Here is a 17,094-nt window from a genome sequence, read left to right as displayed (position 1 = left end):
GTCAAAACAATAAGCAACCATGGTAACTAAAACAAACTCAAGGGTGCAGGAAACAGGAACTGAGGGAGTCCAAAACTAACCGAAAATACCAAAACATGATCCGGGTCACGGATCTTGACACATCAGAGCAAGAAAGAACTCAACCCAATGGGATGACAATGAGAAACCTTGGAAAAAAGATCGAAAATAGACCATTCATCGGCAGTGCACCTTATAATCCGGAAAATACGGTACTTTGTGTAAGTTCTATTTATTTGTTGAACGCTGGACACATAGTGGGATGGCCTCTATTAAAGTGGAGGTTACCGTTGGAGGGAATATTCAAGAATTGTTTACAAAGTGGACATTGTCAGCATATCTACCCCTGATCCGCAGAACCGTCCCAGGCGTGGGGACTTGACGTCGGCCCCGTCGTAGAGCTCGACGTAATCGTAGCCGCAGTCAGGCTCCTCCTCCACCTCAAACACCTGGAAGAGGAGCTCCACTCCGTAACCCTTCTCTGCAGAGATGACCCACGCGCAGTCGCAGCCTCCCGGGTAGTTGTTGTCTCCAAACTCGGCATGAGAGTACAAATCTTTCGTTTTGACCTCAGCGTGAAGGCTGCCTCCGCATTCTGGAGCCACCACAAAATTAGAGGGTAGAAAAGAAAAGACAGGGACGAGTGCTTCGTTCCTTAACCATTTTACGGCCTACTATCATTTTTGAAGGGAGGTTACCTGCTCTGTACGAGGCCTCAAAGCCTCGCTTTTGCACAGAGTTGTCGGAGTAGAAACGTAGAAACATCACACTGGCGCTGGAGACGACCGGAGGAGGCTTCTTTGCGCCGCAGACGTGTCCCAGGCTCGAGGCGCGGACATCTGTCCCGTCAAAAATTTCCAAATGGTCGTAAGCGCACTGAATATGAGCCTCCATGTCGATCTCGTTGAATACCTCGGTGGGGAAAAAAAAAATAAAGTGTGACAAAAGCAACTGCTAAATTATAAAATAAAAAAATGCGTTAATACAAGTTTTATCCGATGACCCGGAGTTGTGGACAGAAGCCAGGTGCAGGCCTTCTTGCTGGGGTACTTCTCGGGCCAGTTGGTGCTGCTAATGGTGCCGGATACGCCGCTAATCATGTGATCACAGCCCGCTGGAGACGTCAGAACACATTGTACGGTAAGCAGCACACTGCAAAAACTGAAATCTAAGCAAGATTAAATATCTCAAATAAGGGTAATATTTGCTTATTTTCTGTCTGATAAGATCATTCTTCTCACTAAGCAGATTTTATGTTAGAGTGTTTTACTTGTTTTAAGGGGTTTTGATCCTAAATGATCTCAGTAAAATATTACAGCTTGTTGCTGAGATGTAATGACCTATATTGAGTTAAAACATGCTTGAAACTAGAACATCAAGTGTTGCAAAGCTGTGTCATCAACACTCAGAAGTATAAAACTACTTTTTTAAAGGCCTACTGAAATGAGATTTTCTTATTTAAACGGGGATAGCAGGTCAATTCTATGTGTCATACTTGATCATTTTGCGATATTGCCATATTTTTGCTGAAAGGATTTAGTAGAGAACATCGACGATAAAGTTTGCAACTTTTGGTCGCTAATAAAAAAGCCTTGCCTGTACAGGAAGTAGCAGACGATGTGCGCGTGACGTCACGAGTTGTGGAGCTCCTCACATCTGAACATTGTTTACAATCATGGCCAGCAGCGGCTAGACCAGGGGTGCCCACAATTTTTCTGCAGGCGAGCTACTTTTCAATTGACCAACTCGAGGGATCTACCTCATTTATATATATCATTTATATTTCTTTATTTATGAAAGAGACATTTTTGTAAACAAGTTAAATGTGTTTAATGATAATACAAGCATGTGTAACACATATAGATGTCTTTCTTTCACGAAGACAAGAATATAAGTTGGTGTATTACCTGATTCTGATGACTTGCATTGATTGGAATCAGACAGTAATGATGATAACGCCCACATTTTCAAACGGAGGAGAAAAAAAGTTGTCCTTTCTGTACAATACCACATGAAAGTGGTTGGTTTTCGGCATCTAATTCATCCAGCTTCCATACACTTTACAAGAAAAACATTGGCGACAAATTCCGTAGCTTGCTTGATTGACATTCACGGCACCCGAGGGTCTTGTGAGATGACGCTGGCTGCTGCCAGTTCATTATTATGAAAAAATGACAGAGAGGAAGGCGAGAAACACTTTTTATTTCAACAGACTTTCGCGCCGTCCCTTCCGTCAAAACTCTAAAGGCCGACTGCACATTTCCTATCTTCACAATAAAAGCCCTGCTTCATGCTGCCTGCGCTAACAAAATAAGAGTCTCGGAAAGCTGGCGTGCACAAGTGATGTGCACGCCAGCTTTCTGAGGGATCGCTTGTGCACGCCAGTTTTCCGAGACTCTGTATTTAGTTAGCGCAGGCAGCATGAAGCAGGGCTTTTATTGTGAAGATAGGAAATGTGCAGTCGGCCTTTAGAGTTTTGACGGAAGGTACGGCGCGAGAGTCTGTTGAAATAAAAAGTGTTTCTCGCCTTCCTCTCGGTCATATTTTCATAATAATGATCTTGGAGCAGCCAGCGTCATCTCACAAGACCCTCCGGTACCGTGAATGTCATTTAAGTGACGTCTTGGTGAAGATTGATGATCACTAATTTTTAGGTCTATTTTTTTTAAAAGCCTGGCTGGAGATCGACTGACACACCGCGGTCGACTGGTAGCTCGCGATCGACGTAATGGGCACCCCTGGGCTAGAGCTATTTGGACCGAGAAAGCGACAATTTCCCCATTAATTTGAGCGAGGATGAAAGATATGTGGATGAGAAAATTTAGAGTAAAGGACTAGAAGAAAAAAAAAAAAAGGTGATTGCGGTGGGAGCGATTCAGATGTTATTAGACACAATTACTAGGATAATTCTGGAAAATCCCTTATCTGCCTATTGTGTTGCTAGTGTTTTAGTGAGATTAAATCGTACCTGAAAGTCGGAGGGATGTGGCCACGGGTGTGTTGACCGCCAAAGTCTCTGAGGAGAGTCACGCAGCTGCAGCAGGACGGAAGCTCCACTGATGTCTCCGTTAAGAGCAGACTTATTACCACAATTTTCTCACCGAAAACTGCCCATTGACATGTAATCGGGATCCATGTTCGCTTGACCGCTCTGATCCATAGTAAAGCTTCACCTTCGGGAATTTTAAACAAGGAAACACCATGTGTTTGTGTGGCTAAAGGCTAAAAGCTTCCCACCTGCATCTTTCTACTTTGACTTCTCCAATATTAATTGAACAAATTGCAAAAGATTCAGCAACACAGATGTCCAGAATACTGTGTAATTATGTGATTAAAGCAGACTACTTATAGCTTGGATCGGGCTGGAAAATAATGTCCGCTACAACCCGAGACGTCAAACGCACGCGTCATCATACCGCAACGTTTTCAACACGACACTTTGCGGGAAATTTAAAATTGCAATTTAGTAAACTAAAAAGGCCGTATTGGCATGTGTTGCAATGTTAATATTTCATCATTGATATATAAACTATCAGACTGCGTGGTCGGTAGTAGTGGCTTTCAGTAGGCCTTTAAAGTAATAATTTCTTACTTCAAGCATGAAAAAAAACAATCATGATGCCGAGCGCATATCATTATGTCAAGATAATGGCACCAGCATTTGTTTAATTTAAGATCATTTTTCAACAAATTGAGCAAAAAGGTCTTGATTCTTTTTCTACCAAGAAAAGTGCACTTGTTGTTACTTATTTTAAGGTATTTTTGAGTGCATTGGGGTTAGCTAACTAACCTCAATGCCGCTCGTCCCTTTCGGGATCGCGGTGGGTGCTGGAGCCTATTTCAGGGCGGAAGGCGGTGTGCACCCTGGACACATTGCCACCTAATCGCAGTATTTTCTATTTAATTTGTTGCTATTATCATTACTATTATTCTCACAAATGTATGTTTAAGCCAATTTGTTATTTATATTTTATTTAGTACATATTGTGTATTTTAAAATCTGTTTTAGATGACGTACATTTGAGTTATTCTACCATGTGAAAGCCTCGAAGGTGGCGTTTTTCCTCAATTCTCAGTGCCATGCCATGTTTTGTTATCGTCACTGGTGCTGTGTGTGTCTTTTCTTCTTCTATGCGCTGCAACGTGTCTGTGCACGAAGGTGCTGTGAAAATAAATGATGACTTCTGCACTTCTTCACCTTCCTTGCAGTCATGCTTGTTGTCGTGAAGAGCGAAGCCGCTGCGGCACCGGCACTTGTAGCTTCCCATGGTGTTCACACATTCATGCTGGCAACCGGCGTTTTTATCCGAACACTCGTCCATATCTGCAAAGCAAGATTTTTCAGGGGTGTGTATCGACTAATTTGAACAAGACGACGACACTGGCCGCCATGGTTGACTCTTAACCGAAAAAGAAGTGAGCCTTGAATCCTCTCTTGGACACGGTGTTGTCGGACTTGAATTCGACTCTCATGGCGTTCTGCTGTGAGGTTACAGGGTCGGGTTTCTCCTCGCCGCAGAACTTCCCGTGGAGATTTGCGTCCGCTGTAGCGCCACTGCGCACATCCACATAATCGTATTTACACACCTGATGGAAACACAGTTAACTCATTGAGGAATCGAGGCATGAGGTATCAACACACTACTATACTTCCGTGAATGCTATTATTATCTATCAATTAATCAATCAATTAATGTTTATTTATACAGCCCTTGTGGAGAGGTGGAGCTGACGGGCCGACGGCGGGGCAGGGCTGTGGCGGGAAAGAGGCGGAGAATGCGGCGGAGCAGAGAGGCGGGACGTGCCGGGATTGACACGACGTCCACACGATTGACTTATCTCCTCGGAGAGTATAAAAAGGGGTGAAGGAGGAAGGAGGAGGAGAGCCCACAACAGCGATCAAAGAGCAACAAGAGGCAGACGAGGACGAGGACGACGGCAGCTGAAAGGGCAAATGGCCCCCCGAAGACAAAAAGGCAGACGGCGGTGCAGAGGAGGCGCCCCCTGCTGAGGAGACAGATGCATAGCCGTTGGAGCGAGCAGCTGAAGAGGAAGAAAAAAAGAAGAAGTGAAAGAAGTGGTGGTAGAAGAAGAAGAAGAAGAAGAAGAAAATGAGCATGATGATGATGAAGAAGAAGAAGAAGAAGAAGAAGAAGAAAAAGAGCATGATGAAGAAGAGCCTGGTGATGATGATGATGAAGAGAAGCATGGTGATGATGAATCGGAGCATGATGGGGATGAAGAGGAACATGGTGATGATGATGATGAGGAGGATGAAGAGGACAAGGAAGACAAAGGAAGGGATGAAGAAAAAGACAAAGAAAAGGTCAAAGAGGAAGAAGCCAAAGTACAACCACAAGACCAGAAGGTAGAAGAGCGAGCAGACAAGATGGAAGAAGAGAAGATAGGTGGCCGAGGCAGTCTTCAAGGGAGGGGGGAGTACGCTCAGCCGAGCGGAAGCCCGGCTTGCGTCTGGCGATGGAGGACTGTGGAGAGGCGGAGCCGACGGGCCGACGGCAGGGCAGGGCACACTGCAGCCCTGCCCAAGTTGGCAGCAAGGAGGCAGAGAATGCGGCGGAGCGGAGAGGCGGGACGTGCCGGGAGCGCCGCCGCCATCTAATCCAGGTGCGTGGCTCACACACCGGCACTCGATTGACTTATCTCCTCGCAGAGTATAAAAGGGGAGAAGGAGGAAGGATGGGGAGAGCCCGCAACAGCGATCAAAGAGCAACAAGAAGCAGAGGAGGACGACGACGATGGCTGCTGAAAGAGCGACCGAGGAGCGAGTAGCGGAGAGGAACTGAAAGAGCGATCCAAGCTGCAGAAAAGCTTTATTGAAAAATAAAGAAGTCAAACCTGCTCAAGAGATGTCCTTCCTAGGTGGTCCCCTGAACCCGCACGATGAAGGCTTAAATCTGTAACAGCCCTATTAACTCCTCTCTAAGGGAGTAGCACCAAATTCCGTGGCCCTCATTCACAAGACTACTAAAGGGCTCCACATCCCACTCTAAACCTGACTTCGCCGCCCCATACGGACATACGTTGTATGTTTTCATGTAAAAACTACGTACTGCTTGAAATGCAGCTTCCATGAAAAAGTCAAACCAGCTTTAGGTTTTTGACATTTTAAAGATGGCATTAGTGTGAAGCGACCGGAATGAGAATCAGCACCTCCAAGTCCGAGTCCATGGTTCTCGCCCGGAAAAGGGTGGAGTGCCATCTCCGGGTTGGGGAGGAGACCCTGCCCCAAGTGGAGGAGTTCAAGTACCTAGGAGTCTTGTTCACGAGTGGGGGAAGAGTGGATCGTGAGATCGACAGGCGGATCGGTGCGGCGTCTTCAGTAATGCGGACGTTGTACCGATCCGTTGTGGTGAAGAAGGAGCTGAGCCGGAAGGCAAAGCTCTCAATTTATCGGTCGATCTACGTTCCCATCCTCACCTATGGTCATGAGCTTTGGGTCATGACCGAAAGGATAAGATCACGGGTACAAGCGGCCCAAATGAGTTTGGGTCTCTCCCTTAGAGATAGGGTGAGAAGCTCTGCCGACCGGGAGGAACTCAAAGTAAAGCCACTGCTCCTTCACATCGAGAGGAGCCAGATGAGGTGGTTCGGGCATCTGGTCAGGATGCCACCCGAACGCCTCCCTAGGGAGGTGTTTAGGGCACGTCCAACCGGTAGGAGGCCACGGGGAAGACCCAGGACACGTTGGGAAGACTATGTCTCCCGGCTGGCCTGGGAACGCCTCGGGATCCCCCGGGAAGAGCTAGACGAAGTGGTTGGGGAGAGGGAAGTCTGGGTTTCCCTGCTTAGGCTGTTGCCCCCGCGACCCGACCTCGGATAAGCGGAAGATGATGGATGGATGGATGGATGGAAGATGGCATTAACATATCGAGATAAAACCCACTAAATACATATTGTTTTTCAATGTTAAAATGTTTTTTCTTAGTTTAAAAAAAAAGGGCCTACTGTGCATCCAAAAAGTATTCATAGAGCTTCACTTTTTCCATATTTTGTTATGACAGAGCCGTTAATCCAAGATAGAATACATTTTTGTCCTCAAAATTCTACACACAATACCCTATGACAATGTGAAATGTATTTCTATTTTTTTTTTATTTTGCAAATGTATTAGACTTTGACTTCCTTTTTATTGTCATTCAAATGTGTACTTTACAGTACATATAAGAACGACATTTTTTTGCATTAGCTCATGGTAGTGCAGAGTTTAAAAAGTAATAAGGTGCATGTAAAAATAAATTGTGGAGGTGGGGGCAAAGGTCTGGTGGCCATGGATTAAGTGCCGGCTGTCCAGAGTCGGGACCTGGGGTGGACCGCTCGGCTGTGTATCCGTTGGGGACATCTCTGCACTGCAGACCAGTCTACCCTCGGGATGGTTTCCTGCTGGCCACACCATGGACTGGACTCTTACTATTATGTTAAATCCACTTTGGACTGGACTTTAACAATATTATGTTGGACCCAGTCCACGTCATTGCATCTGGTCTACCCTAGGGGAGGGGGGGACACCCACACCTGCGGTCATCTCCAAGTTTTCTCATAGTCATTCACATCGACGTCCCACTGGGTTGTGAGTTTTTCCTTGCCTTTATGTGGGCTCTGAACCGAGGATGTCATTGTGGCTTGTGCAGCCCTTTGAGACACTTGTGATTTAGGGCTATATAACTAAACGTTGATTGATTGATTGATTGATTGAATCTTCCATCTCTGCAGCAATCTACCAATCAAGACTGTATGGTAGAGTGGCCAGACAGAAGCCATTTCTTAGTAAAAACTTTGCCAAAATGCACCTGAAAGACTCTCAGACCATGAGAAACAAATTCTCTGGACTGATGAGACAAAGATTTAAGTATTTGGCGTGAATGCCAGGTGTCATGTTAGGAGGAAACCAGAAACCACTCATCACCAGACCAGTACCATCCTGACAGTGAAGCGTTGTGGTGGCGGCAGCATTATGGTGTGGGGATGTTTCTCAGTGGAGAGATAGATTTCCTTTTTTTTTCCCACTATCTCATTCACTCTCACTATGTTAGAATAATGACGTATAAATTATCACACAACTCTTATGTTTAAGGGCCGTTGCTAAAGTTGTTATCAATTGTGTTGAAGTAGTACTTCTCAATCCCTGCAAAGAGACGACTTGCAAATCCAAAGATTGGAAGTCGTCTTGTTTCAGTGTCTGTGTCCAGGAACGGCCTGCTGATAGCCAAAACCGAACACCGCCGTGACGCGGACAAAGCAGAGACAGGGCGATATCACGACTGTTAGCACGTTTGCATTTTTATATAATTATATATTGTGTCTTCAGCAGCAGCTTCAGTGATCAATCAATCAATCAATCAATGTTTACTTATATAGCCCTAAATCACTAGTGTCTCAAAGGGCTGCACAAACCACTACGACATCCTCGGTAGGCCCACATAAGGGCAAGGAAAACTCACACCCAGTGGGACATCGGTGACAATAATGACCCAGTGGGACGTCGGTGACAATGATGACTATGAGAACCTTGGAGAGGAGGAAAGCAATGGATGTCGAGCGGGTCTAACATGATACTGTGAAAGTTCAATCCATAATGGATCCAACACAGTCGCGAGAGTCCAGTCCAAAGCGGATCCAACACAGCAGCGAGAGTCCCGTTCACAGCGGAGCCAGCAGGAAACCATCCCATGCGGAGGCGGATCAGCAGCGCAGAGATGTCCCCAGCCGATACACAGGCAAGCAGTACATGGCCACCGGATCGGACCGGACCCCTTCTACAAGGGAGAGTGGGACATAGAAGAAAAAGAAAAGAAACGGCAGATCAACTGGTCTAAAAAGGGAGTCTATTTAAAGGCTACAGTATACAAATGAGTTTTAAGGTGAGACTTAAATGCTTCTACTGAGGTGGCATCTCAAACTGAGGGCATTCCAGAGTACTGGAGCCCGAACAGAAAACGCTCTATAGCCCGCAGACTTTTTTTGGGCTTTGGGAATCACTAATAAGCCGGAGTCCTTTGAACGCAGATTTCTTGCCGGGACATATGGTACAATATGTATATACAGTACAGGCGTAATGTGATCAAACTTTCTTGTTCTTGTCAAAAGTCTAGCAGCCGCATTTTGTACCAACTGTAATCTTTTAATGCTAGACATGGGGAGACCCGAAAATAATACGTTACAGTAGTAACCAGGCACCTCCCAAATAAATACAGGAAGCACGTGGGCTGGACTTTAGAGTGTATTTTGGATCTGTAACTAGAGTATAACCCAAAAAATGTCTCTCCTGAATTGAGCAAAACTTAACTCTGTTTCTGCATGATTCCTTGCTTCTTGTCTGTTTAATAAATGTTACCAGTGTTTGAACCTGACAATTATTAATAAAATCTAAATTGGAAATATACGAATAAGAATGACTTTTCAAACATACTTACATCATTGCCTTCTATATCAAACACATCAAAGACCAGAGTGATGCGGTGCTGGACAGGCGCCACCAGTTGCCACACGCAGTTTTTGTTCGACGGGTATTCCTTGGGCCACCCGGGAGTTGTGAAGGAGCCGTTTAGTTTTGTGATGAAGCCGCCACACGCTGCTGCTGGTTGAAGAAAGGGCTGACTTTAACATTTGTGACGTGTACATTTACTCTCATGTTGGGTGTAATAACTTCAGCATTGTCCGTCATTTTTCCAATCTTTATCCCGCAGATGAGGGACATTGTTGATTTTCATGTCATGTTCGGATGTACTTTGTGGACGCCGTCTCTGCTCCGCACGCTGTAAGTTTTTGCTGTCGTCCAGCATTCTGTTTTTGTTTACTTTGTAGCCAGTTCAGTTTTACTTTCGTTTTGCATAGCCATCCCTATGATTCAGTGCCTTTTCCTAGCAAGACTTGCCTTTTGTTCATTTTTTGGTTTAAGCGTTACATATCTTTTAACCTGCAGGCTGTCTCCCGCTGTGCTCTGCATATTGGGATCACGTCAAACCATCCTCGTCTCACCCGACGCGGTCCGACTTCTACAAAGCAATTAACTACCTGCTGCCACCTACTGATGTGGAGTATTACACGGTTACCCTGCCTGACAATATTATGTCGGACCCACTCGACGTCCGTTGCATCCGGTCTCCCCTAGAGAGTGAGGGACAGATGGTTCTCATCCAGAATGTCTCTGTACATTTCTGCATTCATCTTAGTCTAGTCAGGGATTTGACCAAAAACCTGATGGTCACTCTGTCAGAGCTACAGCATTCCTTTGTGGAGAGAGGAGAAAGCTTATTTGTGTCTGCTGGCCCCACTATGGACTGGACTCTCACACTATTATGTTAGATCCACTATAGACTGGACTCTCACACTATTATGTTAGACCCACTATGGACTGGTCTTTCGCAATATTATGTTGGACCCACTATGGACTGGACTCTCACACTATTATGTTAGATCCACTATGGACTGGACTTTCGCAATATTATGTTAGATCCACTATAGACTGGACTCTCACACTATTATGTTAGATCCACTATGGACTGGACTCTCACACTATTATGTAAGACCTACTATGGACTGGACTCTCACACTATTGTGTTAGATCCACTATGAGCTGGACTTTCACAATATTATGTTAGACCCACTATGTACTGGACTCTCACACTATTATGTTAGATCCAATATGGACTAGACTCTCACTATTATGTTAGAGCCACTATGGACTGGACTCTCAAACTATTATGTTAGATCCACTATGGACTGGATTCTCACACTACTATGTTAGATCCACTATGGACTGGACTCTCACACTATTGTGTTAGATCCACTATGGACTGGACTCTCACTATTATGTTAGATCCACTATGGACTGGACTCTCATACTATTATGTTAGATCCACTATGGACTGGACTCTCACTATTATGTTAGATCCACTATGAACTGGACTTTCACAATATTATGTAGGACCCACTATGTACTGGACTCTCACACTATTATGTTAGATCCAATATGGACTGGACTCTCACTATTATGTTAGAGCCACTATGGACTGGACTCTCAAACTATTATGTAAGATCCACTATGGACTGGACACTCACATCATTATGTTAGATCCACTATGGACTGGACTCTCACACTACTATGTTAGATCCACTATGGACTGGACTTTCGCAATATTATGTTAGACCCACTATGGACTGGACTTTCGCAATATTATGTTAGACCCACTATGGCCTGGACTCCCACACTATTATGTTAGATCCACTATGGACTGGACTCTCACACTATTATGTTAGATCCACTATGGACTGGATTCTCACACTACTATGTTAGATCCACTATGGACTGGACTCTCACACTATTGTGTTAGATCCACAATGGACTGGACTCTCACACTATTATGTTAGATCCACTATGGACTGGACTCTCACACTATTATGTTAGATCCACCATGGACTGGACTCTCACACTATTATGTTAAATCCGCTACGGGCTAGACTCTCACACTATTATGTTAGATCCACAATGGACTGGACTCTCACAATATTATGTTAAATCCACTATGGACTGGACTCTCACACTATTATGTTAGATCCACTATGGACTGGACTCTCACACTATTATGTTAGATCCACTATGGACTGGACTTTCGCAATATTATGTTAGACCCACTATGGACTGGACTCTCACATTATTATGATAAATCCACTATGGACTGGACTCTCACACAATTATGTTAGATCCACTATGGACTGGACTCTCACTATTATGTTAGAGCAACTATGGACTGGACTCTCACTATTATGTTAGATCCACTATGGAATGGACTCTCACTATTTTGTTAGATCCACAATGGACTGGACTTTTGCAATATTATGTTAGACCCACTCGACATCCATTGCATCCGGTCTACCCTGGGGGGGAGGGGGGGGGGGGTCACCCACATCTGTGGTCTTTTCCAAGGTTTCTCATAGTCATTCACATTGACGTCCCACTGGGTTGTGAGTTTTTCTTTGCCCTTTTGTGGGCTCTGAACCGAGGATGTTGATGTCGCTTGTGCAGCCCTTTGAGACACTTATGATTTAGGGCTATGTAAATAAACATTGATCATTGATGGACATGACTCTGCCGTTATTGAAACAGAAGCTATATCTCGAGCTGACATTACGTATGTTTGTTAAGAAGAGCAGTTCCTTACTTTTACAGCTGGACTTGTCAGAGGCCAGTTCATATCCAGGATCACAGGTGCATCTGTAGCTGCCCAGGGTGTTCATGCAATGCTGCTCGCAGCCGCCATTATCAGGTCGGGAGCACTCGTCCATCTCTGGCAAATGATAAAAAGCAGCGGGGTTGTTTTGCAAAATTTCAATTTTACCAACATTTTCAAAAATGTTTGAGAAAGTGGTCTATAACCGACTGAATGGCTTTCTAGAAAAACTAGATATCCTTGTCCCCTCCCAAAGTGTTTTTTGTAAAAAAAGCACCACCTGTATGGCTATACTCGACCTCTTGGAAAAGGTCAATGACTGTTTTGAAGAAGGAAAATGCGGTATTGGCATTTTTTTGGATCTGTCCAAGGCCTTTGACACAATAGACTTTGTGATGTTATTGTATAAGCTCTACCACTATGGTGTCAGAGGAGTACCTCTCGATTGGTTCCGTTCTTACCTATACGGAAGGCAACAATGTGTATGCGTCAACGATCACAACTCACCCTGTATGACCATAAATTATGGGGTTCCCCAGGGATCCATCTTGGGGCCTCTCCTTTTTATCCTATACATAAATGATTTTGTAAACTCCTCCGAAGCTTTTCATAAAATAATTTTTGCTGACGATACAAATGTGTTTACCTCACACAGGAGCCTACTCCATCTATAAGTAACAGTCAATTCAGAGCTTGTGAAAATGGATTCCTGGTTCAAATGCAATAAGCTCTCACTTAATGTAAATAAAACAAATGTTATTCTATTTCGTTCAAATAAAAACCAGACATATACTGAGCACTACCATATTAACATCAATGGGCAGCAAATACAGAGAGTGTACTCCACAAAATTCCTGGGGGTCATTATTGACGAATACCTCAATTTCAAATGTCACATTAGCCATCTGTTAAACAAATGATCCAAATATGTTGGTCTGTTCTTTCACCTTTGTCATTATCTTCCTCTTTATGCTCTTCCTACCCTATATAAAACTCTCTTTGAACCACATCTAAACTACTGTAATATCATCTAAAATAACACCTTCCCTAGCTACCTTCACAAATTAGAATCCATGCAAAAGAAAATCATAAAGGCCCTGTCATGGTCTAAGTTTAATGCCCCCACTCGACATCTATTCCATAAATATCATCTCTTAAGACTGACAGAGTTCAATATTTATCAAAATGCTTGTTTAACCTATCAAGTCATTTACAGGCTGAATCTTAGGCTCTGCAGCTTGGTTCCTATCTACCATCCCCAGCATGCCCACAACACTCGTAACTTAGATCTGATATCAGGTAAACATGGTTTATTGGCTTGTACCGCTCGAAGTGTTGTATGCAGGGTAACAAAAATTTGGAACCAGCTTAAAGGGGAACATTATCACCAGACCTATGTAAGTGTCAATATATACCTTGATGGTGCAGAAAAAAGACCATCTATTTTTTTAACCGATTTCCGAACTCTAAATGGGTGAATTTTGGCCAATTAAACGCCTTTCTGTTTATCGCGCTGGAGGCGATGACGTCAGAATGTGACGTCGCCGAGGTAACACACCCACCATTTTCATTTTCAACACATTACAAACACCGGCTCTCAGCTCTGTTATTTTCTGTTTTTTCGACTATTTTTTGGAACCTTGGAGACATCATGCCTCGACGGTGTGTTGTCGGAGGGTGTAACAACACTAACAGGGAGGGATTCAAGTTGCACCACTGGCCCGAAGATGCAAAAGTGTCTGCCGCCAGACCCCCATTGAATGTGCCAGAGTGTCTCCACATTTGACCGGCGATGCTAAGACAGACATGGCACAGAGATGTATGGATAACCTGCAAATGCATTTGCAACGATAGTCAACGAAATCACAAAGGTGAGTTTTGTTGATGTTGACTGCCAGCTAATCGATGCTAACATGCTACGCTAATCGATGCTAACATGCTATTTACCGGCGGTGCTAAAGCAGACATGGCACAGAGATGTATGGATAACCTGTAGATGCATTTGCAACTATATTACGTTTCCTTCCACCCACATTTAATGCGAAACAAACACTTACCAATCGACTGATTTAAGTTGCTCCAGTGTCAAAAGATGCGAAAGTCCTGATCGTTTGGTCCGCACATTTTACCGGCGATGCTAACGCAGCTATTCGGCCATGCTATGGCTATGAATAGCGTCAATAGCTATTCGCTCAATAGCTTCAGTTTCTTCTTCAATATTTTCATACTCCAACCATCTGTTTCAATACATGCGTAATCTGTTGAATCGCTTAAATCGCTGAAATCCGAGTTTGAATCCGAGCTAATGTCACTATATCTTGCTGTGCTATTCCCATTGTTTGTTTACATTGGCAGCACTGTGTGACGTCACAGGGAAATGGCCAGTGTCTTCGCAGAGAGCCGAAAATAAGGCACTTTAAAGCTTTATTTAGGGATATTCCAAGACCGGTAAAATTTTTTTAAAAAACTTAAAAAAATACAACAATCCACTGGGAACTGATTTTTATTGTTTTTAACCCTTTTGAAATTGTGATAATGTTCCCTTTTAATGAAAGCCCGAAGATGCTGTATTCATTCTTCAACTTCAAAAATAAACTGAAAACTTACATATTAACCACCTATCTTTAATGCCTCATGTGGGGTAGACTACTGTTGGGTTTTGCATGGTAGAATGCATGTATGTATGTATGTATGTATGTGTATGCTTGCTTTATTACTATTAACTTGTGTTTATCATATAGCGTCGTTTTTGTTGTTGTTGTTGTGCTTGCTACCATGTTTCATCATTCCATGTATATACTGTCCTCTGGACCCCCTGTCAAAAGCTTCTTCTAGCTTATTTGGGGGACCCTTTCATGTACCAATGATTATATTCACTACTGTTGTAATTGTTATATAATATTGTGAATAAACTTGAAACTTGGTATGTAACGGCTCAACCGACCTTTAAAGAAGCTCGCGGAAAACCCGCCCTTGTTGACCGATCCGTCAGACACAAACTTCAGCCAGAGTTGCTTGCTGCTGCTTTTGATGTTGTCGGGTTTGCCGTAGCCGCAGAGGCGGCCAAGCAGCGGGCCGAGGTCCGAGTCGCCGTCCCTCACTTCCACATAGTCGTAAGCACAGCTGTTGTGACTCTCCAGCTGCGGGAGAAGCAAGGATGCTGAAGTCCGTAAACAGACAGTGAGGTCAAACTACACAAATCTTGTGATTTTACCTCAAACGACTGGAAGAAGAGACCTACTTCGTAACCCTCTGATACTGTAATCTTCCACACACACATTTTGTTGGCATGGTAGTCATCGGGGTAATTAGGGGATTGGATCTGACCGCTATCCCGCTCCACTTCCCCTCCACAGACGGCTGGAGCGGAGTTAAGTGTGTGAGATAGCGACTCTGTTGCAGATGACAGGTGGGACCACATCAGTACCTTCGTAGGCGGCCGAGAAGCCTTTGCCCACCCAGATGCTGCTGCTCCTGAACTCGATCCAAAGTTGACTGTCACTTGAGACGATCACATCCGGGACGGAGTCTCCACAGAAGCGGCCTGACAAGGAATATGACGAGACGGATAAGGAGAGTCAGGCTTTGTAGTTCTCGACTAGAAGCTGTAGAGACCTTTCAGAGGAGCCTTTTTCCCGAAGCCGTCTCTGACTTCCACGTGGTCGTACCGGCACAGGTGACTACTGGAGACAGCCATGGATGTGAAATTCAAAACAATCTGGGAAAAAAAAAACACAAACATGGGAGAAGGTTTACAGTACAGGCAAATTCTGAAAAGGAACCATTAGTGGTGTAGGCCAGTGGTTCTCAAATGGGGGTACACGTACCCCCGGGGGTACTTGAAGGTATGCCAAGGGGTACTTGAGGTTTTTTTTTTTTAAATATTCTAAAAATAGCAACAATTCAAAAATCCTTTATAAATATATATATTGGATAATACTTCCACAAAATGTGAATGTAAGTTCATAAACTGTGAAAAGAACTGCAACAATGCAATATTCAATGTTGACAGCTTGATTTTTTCATAAATATTGATGTTAAAGATTTCTCTTGTTGTGAAGAAATGTTTAGAATTAGGTTCATGAATCCAGATGGATCTCTGTTACAATCCCCAAAGAGGTAACTTTAGGTTGATGATTACTTCTATGTGTAGAAATCTTTATTTATAATTGAACCACTTGTTTATTTTTCAACAAGTTTTTAGTTATTTTTATATATTTTTGTCCAAACAGTTCAAGAAAGACCACTACAAATGAGCAATATTTTGCACTGTTATACAATTTAATAAATCAGAAACTGATGACATAGTGCTGTATTTTACTTCTTTATCTCTTTTTTCAACCAAAAATGCTTTGCTCTGATTAGGGGGTACTTGAATTAAAAAAATGTTCACAGGGGGTACATCACTGAAAAAAGGTTGAGAACCACTGGTGTAGGCTACAGTTATGCTAATGTCTGTCTCCCTCTTGTGGAAGTTTGAAGAATTACAGCGGAGTCGTTCATTTAACTCAGTTTGATTTTTAAAATCGGCCCTGTGATGAGGTCACGACTTGTCCAGGGTGTACCCCGCCTTCCACCCGATTGTAGCTGAGATAGGCATCAGCGCCCCCCACAACACCGAAGGGAATAAGTGGTAGAAAATGGACGGATGGATAGATGGATTTTTAAAATCTACATTCACCGGCCATCCATCCATCCATTTTCTACCGCTTATTCCCTTTTGGGGTATCCATCCATCCATCCATTTTCTACCGCTTATTCCCTTTCGGGGTCACGGGGGGCGCTGGCGCCTATCTCAGCTACAATCGGGCGGAAGGCGGGGTACACCCTGGACAAGTCGCCACCTCATCGCAGGGCCAACACAGATAGACAGACAACATTCACACTC

General features: G+C 43.9%; 1 protein-coding gene across 4 annotated transcripts in view; it reads right to left on the bottom strand.

The window, feature by feature from the left end:
• Positions 1–17,094, bottom strand: part of LOC133535838 (bone morphogenetic protein 1-like) — a 46,654-nt gene that overhangs the window by 7,502 nt on the left and 22,058 nt on the right. For 3 of the 4 annotated variants that reach the window (XM_061875810.1, XM_061875811.1, XM_061875808.1), the window contains 11 exons: positions 15,822–15,924; positions 15,634–15,750; positions 15,421–15,566; positions 15,151–15,346; positions 12,198–12,323; positions 9,450–9,613; positions 4,425–4,605; positions 4,217–4,342; positions 1,005–1,132; positions 717–930; positions 363–613 (listed from right to left, as the gene is read on the bottom strand). In XM_061875810.1, the coding sequence (XP_061731794.1) occupies positions 363–613; positions 717–930; positions 1,005–1,132; positions 4,217–4,342; positions 4,425–4,605; positions 9,450–9,613; positions 12,198–12,323; positions 15,151–15,346; positions 15,421–15,566; positions 15,634–15,750; positions 15,822–15,924 (1,752 nt within the window). The remainder of the gene's footprint in view (positions 1–362; positions 614–716; positions 931–1,004; positions 1,133–4,216; positions 4,343–4,424; positions 4,606–9,449; positions 9,614–12,197; positions 12,324–15,150; positions 15,347–15,420; positions 15,567–15,633; positions 15,751–15,821; positions 15,925–17,094) is intronic. The other variant, XM_061875809.1, reaches the window with a different exon arrangement.

This window comes from Nerophis ophidion, linkage group LG17 (genome assembly GCF_033978795.1).
Source record: "Nerophis ophidion isolate RoL-2023_Sa linkage group LG17, RoL_Noph_v1.0, whole genome shotgun sequence".
Lineage (NCBI taxonomy): Eukaryota > Metazoa > Chordata > Actinopteri > Syngnathiformes > Syngnathidae > Nerophis > Nerophis ophidion.
Note: the sequence above shows the minus strand (reverse complement) of the source record. Positions and strands in the feature narration are given on the sequence as shown.